General features: G+C 40.7%; 1 protein-coding gene across 4 annotated transcripts in view; it reads right to left on the reverse strand.

Annotated features, from left to right (window-relative positions):
- The window catches only part of TMEM135 (transmembrane protein 135), a 308,283-nt gene that overhangs the window by 213,256 nt on the left and 83,906 nt on the right, over nt 1–11,121 (reverse strand). The window contains exon 1 of one of the 4 annotated variants that reach the window (XM_006144915.3): nt 10,653–10,885. The exons of the other annotated variants lie outside the window; for them this stretch is intronic. Coding sequence (XP_006144977.1) covers nt 10,653–10,793 — 141 coding nt within the window. The 5' untranslated portion in view covers nt 10,794–10,885. Of the gene's footprint in view, nt 1–10,652; nt 10,886–11,121 lie in introns of those variants that run through there. 4 annotated transcript variants of the gene reach the window in all.

Consider the following 11,121-nt stretch of genomic DNA (forward strand, 5'->3'; position numbering starts at 1 on the left):
AGAAGCGAAATGTAGGGGACATTTTTCATTCCTTCCTGATCCTCAGCTATCTCAGTTCTATGGTCTCCTAGTACCTTCTTCATTTGGAATGTAATATTGCTTTCATTTTAGACTTAACAATAAACAGAATCCGTATCGTTATATATTTAAATAGTTACCAGGAAAAAAAAAAAAGCATTATTCTCCATTCCAGCAAGTAAATAAATCTGTCCATTATTTGCAGATAACATTGAATCCTCACGCCAATGGCTTGAAAAACATGATGGGCTCATGTGTGCATGCCCCAAATCCTTGTAGGATGGAGAAATAGAGCAAAAAATGTTTGCAGTGTGACCGCTCTCCATTGAGAGATGCTTTCTTCCTCTCTCCCCTCTGCATCCCAGTAAGTGCACATGCCCTCAAATAATTTTTTTAAAAAAAAGATTTTTTAAAACGTCACACAATCGATTATTTCTTAAAACTATATTTTGAATCTATAATTATCTCAAACACTTCATTTTTTTAAAACAAAGCATCATTTACATGGCCAATGAGTATTAGAAATATTCTTGGCAACATTAATCATCAAAGAATAACACAATGAAATACCATTACATATACATCAGAAAGGATAAAATAAACAAACTGGATAATATTAAGTGCTGATGCAAATGCTGAGCACCTGCAAGTCACAAACTGCTGGTAAAAATCTAAACTTGTATAGTCCTGGTGGAAAATCATTAAACAGCAAATAATGAAATTAAATATATACCTATTCTACAACCCAGTAATTTAGAAATAGTGTTTATTTCCATCAAAAGATATGTTTATGGGCCAGCCCAGTGGCATGGTAGTAAGGGCAGCCGGAACTCGTATGGCCAAGTGTGCAGTTTAACTCCCAGATCCAGCAGCTTGAAAAACACACCAGGCACATGTGTATGTGGGCCCCAAATCTCAAAGATTAGAGACTATGGCATGGTCAGCCCTCTGGGGCTGCTTTCCCACTTTCTCTCTCTGTCTCCAGCAAAAGTAAGTGCCCTATACCAAATGACAAAAAAAAAGATATATTTATAGTACTATCTATAACTAGCAAAAGTGGGACCACCTAAATGTATTAACAGCTAAGTGGATAAAGTGTACATATTTACAACACTGGTAGACTAAACTGTATGGTCTGTTATGAAACACGGAATATCTGACACATACACAGAGCAAAATCTAAGACCTTATGATCACTGTGCTCTAACCCAGAGTATCGAAGCAGCTTTTATAAGCATGAAAAGATTCAGTGGAGAGACCAGCAGTTAGCATAATGGCTATGTCGCTGGACTCCCACGTAGTCGACCATGGTTCACGTCCCAGATCCAGTGGCTTAAAACTCATGCCGGGCGCGTGTGCATGCATGCCCAAGATCCCGAGAGGAGAACGGAGGAGAAGGGATTGCAGCGTGGCCATCCCCCCTGGGGGGTGATTTCTCATTTTCTGTCTCTCTGTCTCTCTCTGTCTGTCTGGCGAGCGCATGCACCCTATACCACAAACCTCTCCAAAAAAAAAAAAGATTCAGTGGAAAACAAGGTATGTCAGACCACTATGGTTAAAATAGATACCTGTACATTATTATTTAAATTTATATTACCTGGTTTTAAAAGACTACTTACTGGGACCAGCAGTTAGCGTAATGGCTATGTCGCTGGACTCCCACGTAGTCAACCGCGGTTCGAGTCCTGGACCCGGTGGCCTAAACTCACGTTGGGCGCGTGTGCATGCGTGCCCAGGATTCCGAGAGGAGAATGGAGGAAAAGGGATTGCGGCATGGCCATCACCCCTGGAGGGTGATTTCTCGCTTTCTATCTCTCTGTCTCTCTCTCTCTCTCTCTGTCTCTCTGGTGAGCGCACGCCCCCTATAGAAAAAACCTCTCCAAAAAAAAAAAAAAAAAAAAAGACTACTTACTGATCTATGAAAATAAATCAGAAGGGAACCAGCAGTTAGCGTAATGGCTATGTCGCTGGACTCCCACGTAGTCGACTGCAGTTTGTGTCCCGGACCTGGTGGCTTAAAACTCACACCGGGCACATGTGCGTGCGTGCCCAAGATCCCGAGAGGAGAATGGAGGAGAAGGGATTGTGGCGTGACCATCCCCCCTGGGGGGTGATTTCTCGCTTTCTGTCTCTAATGTCTCTCTCTGTCTGTCTGGCGAGCGCATGCGCCCTATAGTGAAAATCTCTCTAAATAAATAAATAAATAAATAAATCAGAAGATATAAAGTATCAATAAAAAGGCCACAAAGCAGTAATTTGTAATGAACACACAGAACAAATACTAGGATACTATAAAGATGTGCCAACTCTGTGCTGATAAGAAGGCTCAGGGTCCCAAAGGAGGTAGCAATGCAATAAAGGTCAGACACGTTCTATGTGAAAAACATGCCAAAATTATGGAAGCCATGGAAAAGTTTAACACTGGAATGAGATTCAATGAAATGGCCACACAACATCAAGAAGATGAAGCCAGGCAAGGGGGCAACTTGGGTTGGATGACCAGAGGGTCCATGGTGGGACCTTTTCGAGAAGCAGCATTTGCCTTGCCTGCCAGTGGGATGGATAAGCCTGTGTCTAGAGACCAACCAGTTAAGACAAAATTTGGATATCAAATTATCATGATTGAAGGGAGAAAACAAAATCATATGAAAAACTGGGAAAAAATATGTATATATGGTACTGGAAGAATTGAAAAAAAAATACGGTACTGAAAGAATTGAAAAAAAAAGGCATATATGGTACTGGAAGAATTGAATACCTATCTGGGGAAAAAAATTACTTTTGACCCTTGCCTCAGACTATGCCAAACATTAATGAATTAATTGGGATCACAGACTTAAATTTGAAGATAAAAAATAATGTATATAAAAGAAAACATATGTAAGTATCTTCATGAATATTCTGGTAATAAGTCAAGAGGCAGAGGCACCATCAAGCACAGCTCAGGAAGGGCAGGTATGAAAACAACCTGAATAACACGAAGGCCCTAGATTGAAGAGTGGTAACGAAAGTATGAGCACTGGCTCCCAATGTAGAAGTTGCTTTTTACAAGAATATCATTATCAAACATTCATCAAGACAATACACATTTATCTCTCATTTATTTACATTCTGTCATCGTTCCTTTGTCTGTTTCCCCATATGGTGACACCACACATTTGCCATAGAGATGGCTGACTGGGATTGGGATTGCAGTCCACAGCCATGGACTAAAACGGAGCTAATTGGCTCTCAAAGGGGTTGACCAAGATCTTAGCCTTATTATCAGATTCTAAATTAGTAGTCACTGTTAACCCCAGAGCTTGGTCATTTAACTCCTCTAGAAGACTCCATTTCTGTAGCGTCTAACAAATCTAATTGCTTTGGAAAATAAAGCAGCTCACAATAAGTAGATTCTATGTTATATCTATGAATCTTTCCTAAAACAATCACTAGTGAATAATGTCTTACTTAGAGACAGAAGGAAGACGCAGCAGAGACACCCACTGCAACTCCTCCCTCGGAGAAAGACCAAAATTACTAAACAGCTATACTTCTAATAGAGAAATGAGGAAGAACACCAGAATACATACAGCAAGGAAGTAATGAGGAACTTCTGAGGCAAGGAGATGAAGGTATAGTGAAGAAAAACCCTGGACTAAGAACAACCCAGTGCCAAAGGGAGCTCCCCAACCTAGGGGAAAGTAAGCAGAACATTCCCAGTAGTCTCCCTTGCCACTTCACGTGCATTCAGTGCTGCCCATAGGACAACCAAATACCCATCATGGATCTCAAACCCAGGGAGTCACCCAAAGTCCATGCAGATGCATGGCACCATTGTGGAAAAAGAGTCACAGCCCAAGTGCATCCTGCCCTGGCAACATTAGGGTTTGAGATGGTGGCACTGTTGTTCACTGCCCCATTTTGATGATAACACCCTGTATTCATTTAATGGAAAAATATACTGTATCAGTAAAATATGTACAACTATTACATGTCAATTAAAAATGATAACAAAAGAATTTTCAGACCTTAAGAAAATAATAATAATGATTTCTGTAAAGCAGAATCTCTCTACTTCAGCATTACTGGCATTCTGAGTCAGGTAATTTGTTATAGTAGGGGGCTGTCCTATATACTGTAGATGATTAGCATCCTGGGGTCAGCAGGTGGTGTTCTGGTTGAAGTGCTGGACTTCCACATGGCCAACTGTGGTTCGAGTCCCAGACTTGGTGGCTTACTTTCTCACTTTCCCTTTCTGTTTCTCTCTTGTCAAACTAGAAAAATAACAAACAAAATTAAATAACTTTTTTTTTTTAAAAGGGTTAGCATCTTCGGTCTCTACTTTTTAAATGTCAAGTGTCTTCCCAACCATGACAACCGACAATGTCTCTGGACATTGCCAAGTGTCTCCTAGGAGGTAACATTGCTCCTACTAGATGAGAATCTTATGCTTTTGCCATATGAATTTACATATTTTAATATTTTATCACATGAATTTCCATTTTATTTTAAAAATACACAAAGTGGCCCACCATTGGTGTGGTAGTAAAGGCAAATGGATCCCAAATGGCCAACTACAGCCTGAGCCCTGGCCTCAGTGGCTAGAAAAATACGCCTGGCACATTAGGCACTTGTCTTAGGAGTTGTTGGAAATGCTAACCCCATCAATAAGATAGGCAGATGTAGATCAGGGAACTAGCTAGTTTTGTGCTTAAATCTTAAGCCTAATACAAATTCACTTAATATATATCCACATAATCACTATGTCGCTTCCTTGAGCAAAACTTCTCAAACCTTCCACATAAGACTGGGTCTTGGGACCAGCAGACGGCATAACGGTTACATTGGTGGGCTCCCACATAGTCAACTGCGATTCACGGCCTGGACTCGGCAGCTTAAATTCATCATGCTGGGCACGTGTGCCTACATACCCATAGTAAAAATCTCTCTCTCTAAAAAAAAAAAAAAAAAAAAAAAACAAAAAAGACTTGGTCTTTTGGGACCAGCAAGAGGTGTGGTCATTAAGATGCTGGACTCCCAAATGGCTGACCACGGTTCGAGTTCCAAACCTGGCAGCATGTTTTCTCACTTTCCCTCTCAGTCTCTCTCTCCAGTCAATTTTTTGAAAGTAGTAATAATGATAAATTAATCTTATATTAAAAAAAAAGAATGGGTTCTTTAATAAAACACCCTAGTAACACCCTATAAATCTCTTTAATAGCACTGATCACAGTTGAAATAATTTTTTGTGTATTTAAGACTATCTTTTCCCTTAACTGTAAACTTCACATTCCCCCCACCTGACTCACTGTCAGCAATCTGTGATATGTGAATGAAATGAGGATTGGTAAAAAGAGAGTGAAAAAAAAAATGAAGATTCAGGTTTAGTTACACCCAGTTCCATGGGCTGTACATGAAGCTATGGACACACTCTGTAATTCAAGCTGGTCCTGCTTAATTCAGTGCCTCATGTACTTGGGAGCTTCTGAGACACAGCTCAAATCAAAACAGTCCCGTATCTATATTTTTCAAGGTTTAAAAAATCAAGGTTGATCAAAACAAGCCTTTTCCCACGACTGTCAATAGATATAAAACCCTTCAAGGAAACTACTGAAGTGAACTAACAGCAATCCAGACCCCAGAACTAGCAGGAATCAACACACCAAGGCAACCTGACAAAGGTAATGAGACATAAAGATGACATAAAGTAAATGATAAAAAGTTAGAAATACTGTAAATTTAGCACATTCATAGAATTAACCTGCTCACATCTGATGATACTTGATCTAGCACTCTGCTCTCTTTAATACTTTTTCCCTCCACACATAAATTCTTTTTTTAAAGAATTATTTTATTTTAACTTTATTTTTTTTTCATTTGATCAGAGCATGACAGAGTGAGAGAATGCGAGAGTAGGAAAGTGAGAGAGAGACAGAGAAAGTGAGAAAGCAAATCACCAGGTCCGAGATTCAAACTGCGGTCGACCACGAGGGAGTCCAGCACCCTTAACCACTACGCCACTTGCCGGCCTCCACACATAAATTCTTTAAGGTCCATGTTATTGAATTTATGTAGTATCTACATTGCCACAAGCAAAGCTAAATTCTGTGTTCATTCATTTCAATTACTGATTCTCATTAAATATCAAATCTTCATGCCATCTGTCTGTTTCCTTTTTCCCTCTACTCCCCAGATTTTCTTCCCTTTCTAAACTTGACCTTGTTGACCTAGTCCACTACCAAAGCCTCAACCTCACCTCCATGCTAGGACACATAAACCTCCATCTCCTACCCATTGTCTCTAGAACAGCAGCTCTACATTTGTCAGTGCTTCATGGTCATCATGACTCCTTATCACCAATCGATGTCTCTAGTCAGTAGTTTTCAAGTCTTTGGCAACTAACTGGAGGCTGTACATGTTACTTTTTATTGTAGGAATTCCAACTCTTGCATAAATGTTTACTCAAAGCCTAGAGATGGGGGACTGATCTTTCAGTTCTTCAGTAACTTATTGAGTAAATACTGAGTAAATATTTTTACACTCTATAAAGAAGGGTCTAAATATCCAAGGGTCAATGAAAAAGCAGATTTTTAGGTATTTTCTTCCCCAAAATCCAAAAGGTCCTACTCTGAACTCAGTTAAGAGTAAACACCAGTATCCTAATGTGTAGATCCTAAAGAAAGCAACTTAAAAAAAAAAAAAAAAAAGTCTTAGGACCACCTAACCTTAGTGAACTAGTTTTTTTTCTTAGGGAAGGCACCTAAGAACTTGAAGAGCAAGGAATCCTCAAATGGGGCGATTCCGTATCCTTAATTTGTGACAAAAACCAAGGGCACTACGCTTTGCAGAATTTTCATGGCAGCCATGGGAGGGGAGGGGGTTAAACAGTTTTACAACTGTTTTGTATGTGTGTGGTAAGGGGTACTGTTTCTTTTTTCTTTTTTTTTTTTGTATGTGTGGCAATAACTAACATCCAAGAAATAAAAACTAACTTCTAAAATAGGTTTTGGTTCATGTTTAAATCATTAGCATGTACCACAAAATATATATAAATCTTTTTTTTTTTCAAAACCTACAAGTGAACTGATGAGTGAGGATTTTTTTTTTTACAAATTGTGAAAACACAAATATTCACTATTAAAAGGAACAGTACATCTATATATGACACTGTTAAGGTAGAAGGTGAATACTAACAACTGTTGTAAATACCACAATTAAAAGAAGCATGAGCACAGATGTGAACGAAATGAATCAGTTCAGTACAGTGCACAGGGTGATATTTCAAAAGAGCAGATATATAAGACTCATTTTATAAGCTCCAGAAAACTCTCTTGATTAAAATCTTCCCCCAAACCAGCTTCTCTTCAGAACTACTCCATTTCTATCAATGATAACAATTTCATCATTCAGTCTTAAAACCCTAAAAGCATAAAGAAGTCCTCCACCTGCCCAAATATACCAGTCTCTAAGTCTTTTTCATTCTGTGAAATGCTTCTAGACGGACCTTTCTTGTTCTCTGACAGACTGCTGAATATCTCCTCATTCCTGCACAACTCAAGAGTTCATTCATTCATACTTGCACTCAGACGCTTACTAAGCACTCACTAAAGAACTATGCTAGTTCTGAGTACAAACCACCATTCTAACAGGAGAGAAAGACAAAGATCACAATTAATGCACAACTTCAATACCACCACTTTATTAGGGGCTTACAACTGACAGCTACTATTCCGACACTCTAGCATCCTATTTAAGTCCTCACAACAGCCCTGGAAGATGGTTATGATTATCTTCTGCAAAGCAAGGAGACTAAGGCTCAAAGAGATGAAATGTTAATAGTTTTCTAAGGTCACACTGTTAGTAAATTGCAGGGTGGGATTCATAGGTGCTCTGACTCTTTCCACCAGTTGGTCAACCTACTGTATCTACTCCTAAACAATCTTTCCCATCTAGTCCAGCCAGAGCTACCAGATTCATCATCTTAAAGCACCATTTTGCACTTGTAACCCATTTGCTAAAAAAATAAAAATAAAAAATAAATTTCAATGGCTCCTTTCAGTTAAAACAAACAATGACAAAAAAATCAAGAAATCAACTCTTCTTTCTTAAGAACTCCAAATCCTGTAAATCATTTCATCTCTCCAACCTTCAGTTTTCTTACCTATAAAATGGAGATATGACAAATAAGGAAGATAATACATGTAAAAGACTAAACAATAGTTGTTTGTACACAAACCTATGTTAGACAGAATACACACTGCTTCTCTTACATAATCATTTCAGGGGCTGGCAGGTGGCGTGGTGGTTAAGGGCTCTGAACTCCCACAAGGCCAACCACAGTTCAAGTCCCGGACCTGGCAGCTTGCTTTCTCACCTTCTTTCCCCCTCTCTCATTCTATCCCTCTCTGGTCAAATTAAAATAAATTTTAAAAAGGTAAATAAGATAATCCTTAAATATATATACATACATATATGCCCAGGTTTTCCCATTATTAAAAAAAGTAAAAAAATTTCAGATGTATGCCTCAATTCACACTATTCTCCCTCCTTCCGTTAAGGATAAGTAATATATAGATATTTACTACATGAATCAATGCCTTCCATTCTCATCTTAAAAGTACAAATCATATGCTTCTTCCTCTGAGGAGCCTTCCCTACCCACCCTCAATGAACTTTACTTATAACGTAAGTGCCACCAGGGAAGAGGCAAAAAATAATAAAACATAATAATTCAAGACTTATTATGAACTGGAAAATATATGAAATATCATCAATGCATTATTTAATTCTCACAGAGAAAGATAAAGCAACATGCACAAACAGCTGAGGTTCAAATCCAGATATGCCTGATACCATTTAAAAGACCAACTTCTTCCCATCACTTTCCTTTGCATCTCGGCTCATGGGGATAGATATTTAATCAATAACTATTCAACACTTATAAAGAGCCAAGTATTGCTGTGTGCTCTGAGTAGCTCCACCCACACATCCATAACTGAAACAAAATTCAGGAATAACGTTTATCCTTAGTACCTGTAATACACTCTCACGTATTCTATTCTCTTCTGAAAATAAAATGCTGGTCAGTTCACATTTTATTTCAACCACTGATAATTGGAGACCCAAAGTTTAAAATACACAGCTGTGCAGTCAGCAGGTGATGTAGAAGTTAAGGCGCTGGATTCCACATGGCCAGTTTTCTGGTTCAAGTTCCACACCTGGCCACTTGAGAATCACAAAAGGCACATGTGTGTATGTTTAATCCAGAGAGGAGAGTGGAAGAGAAGGAACTGTGGCATGGCCATGGGGAAGGGGGGCAATGATTTCTCACTTTCTCTCTCTCCCCTCTTTCTCCCTTCCCCCAAGTGCACGGTGCCCTATAACAAAAACTGGGGGGGGAGGGGCAGCTGTAAGAGATACAAGGTGCACACAGGAGATGACAAATTTATTCTCAACAAGTACTTAAACTAGTTGGAGATCTAACAGTAAAGTAAACCTTTTCCTGATCTTTCACCCTTCCTTGCCGGAATAGAACTCATGCTCCTATTGCTCTCAGTCTATACGATAAAAATGAAACTGGCTTCAGTAACTTCAGAGTCATCATATTTGCCCATATTATCTCTGTAACAAATGGGCTTTTCAAGTAGGACTACAGAAATAGCTATGACACACTTTCAGGCACATTAGGGTATAAATCCAAAGTATTACTTCAATAAGAAATTAAGAATTAATCACCCATTGGCTATTGAATGGAATGTTTAGAAAATATACAAAAAAATATGATTTCTCACTTCTCAGGACACAGACTCTATAAAGCAAGAAATGAGATAATAAACCTCACTGCTCAAAGTAATAATTATTTAATACCAAAGATGAGGGGTTAGTGGAAAAAAAAAAGATTTAATGGCAAGGACAAGTAAGAACAAGCATCTTCTCAGCGTTACATACTCATACTTCAGCAGTCTCTTGTTAATTGCCCTACATGTAAAGCTGTGTAGTGAAAGGACCCAGGTGACATAAAGTCAGACCTAATTATCTTCACTCACTCAAAGACTAGAACCACCTTTTAAATCGCCAGGCAAAATCCCAAGCCAGGAATCTATTCAGTAAACTCGAAAAAACACATGCAATTCCCTTGAGCCACAATCCTGTCATTCCAAACTAAGACAAGATCTGAAGCCTCAGGGATTGAGGGTCAAATATGTCCTTGCTCATTTACAAAAAAAAAAAAAAAAAAAGACAAATAAAACGGACGAATTGTATGAGGAAATACCATCGCAGGTCATTCTTAAAGCCTCGCTGACCTACAAATACCACTCCATCCCAAGGCAGGAGAGAGGAAAAACAGCGCAGGAATTCACGTTTTTAAGTGTCCTAAAACTTGATTCTAAAAGTTGGGAGCCCGTCCTCTTTCCAGCAACAGGCATTTGGATGACAGCTCAACCTCGGATTCCCCTCCCCCCTCGCCCAGATAGGAGCTGGAGTGTCTGTCCCTAGCGACCCCTCTCCATCCCAACCCCGCGAAAAACACTCCCACACTTGCAAGTGAGAAATGGAACCAGGGCGAGCACCCAGAGCCCCCAGGGGCGCCGAATGCACCCCGGCCCAGCCTCCTAGCTAAACTCGCCCTGGGGGAGGGCCTGACGTCTCACCAAGTACAGGGGCGCATAGATCTTCAGGGACTCCTCCAGAGCGCCCCCGGTGATCTGCAGGAAGGCGACCCGGCAGGAAGGGTGCCAAGTGTGGCCGATCTCGTAGCAGTTGTGAGGGATGGACTTGCTGAGGGCCGCCATGACGAAGAGCAGCGCCGAGGGCCCGGGAGGGGGAGAGGCGGCCCGGGTAGGAGGGGCGCGACGCCCAACCGCCGCCCGAAAGCGGTGCAGGCAGTGGGAGGTGCGGAATAGAGGGGAAAGGTCACGCGAGCGGGGTTACTCTGGGCCAAAGTCCTCGGATGTTGAGCGCTCGGCGTATCGCAGCCCGAGGGGGCGGGGCGCGCACCGGGGAGGCGGGGAGAGGCGGAGCGTGCGCGCTCCCTCCCGAGGCCTCCGCCGGGGAGCGCTCCCGCGGCCCAGACGCGCACCGCCCCCTTGGAATCCGGCGCGGCTCGCCGAGCGGCGCCGG

The sequence above is a fragment of the Tupaia chinensis genome, unplaced genomic scaffold (genome assembly GCF_000334495.1).
Source record: "Tupaia chinensis unplaced genomic scaffold, TupChi_1.0 Scaffold000139_1, whole genome shotgun sequence".
In the NCBI taxonomy this organism is placed as follows: Eukaryota; Metazoa; Chordata; class Mammalia; order Scandentia; family Tupaiidae; genus Tupaia; species Tupaia belangeri.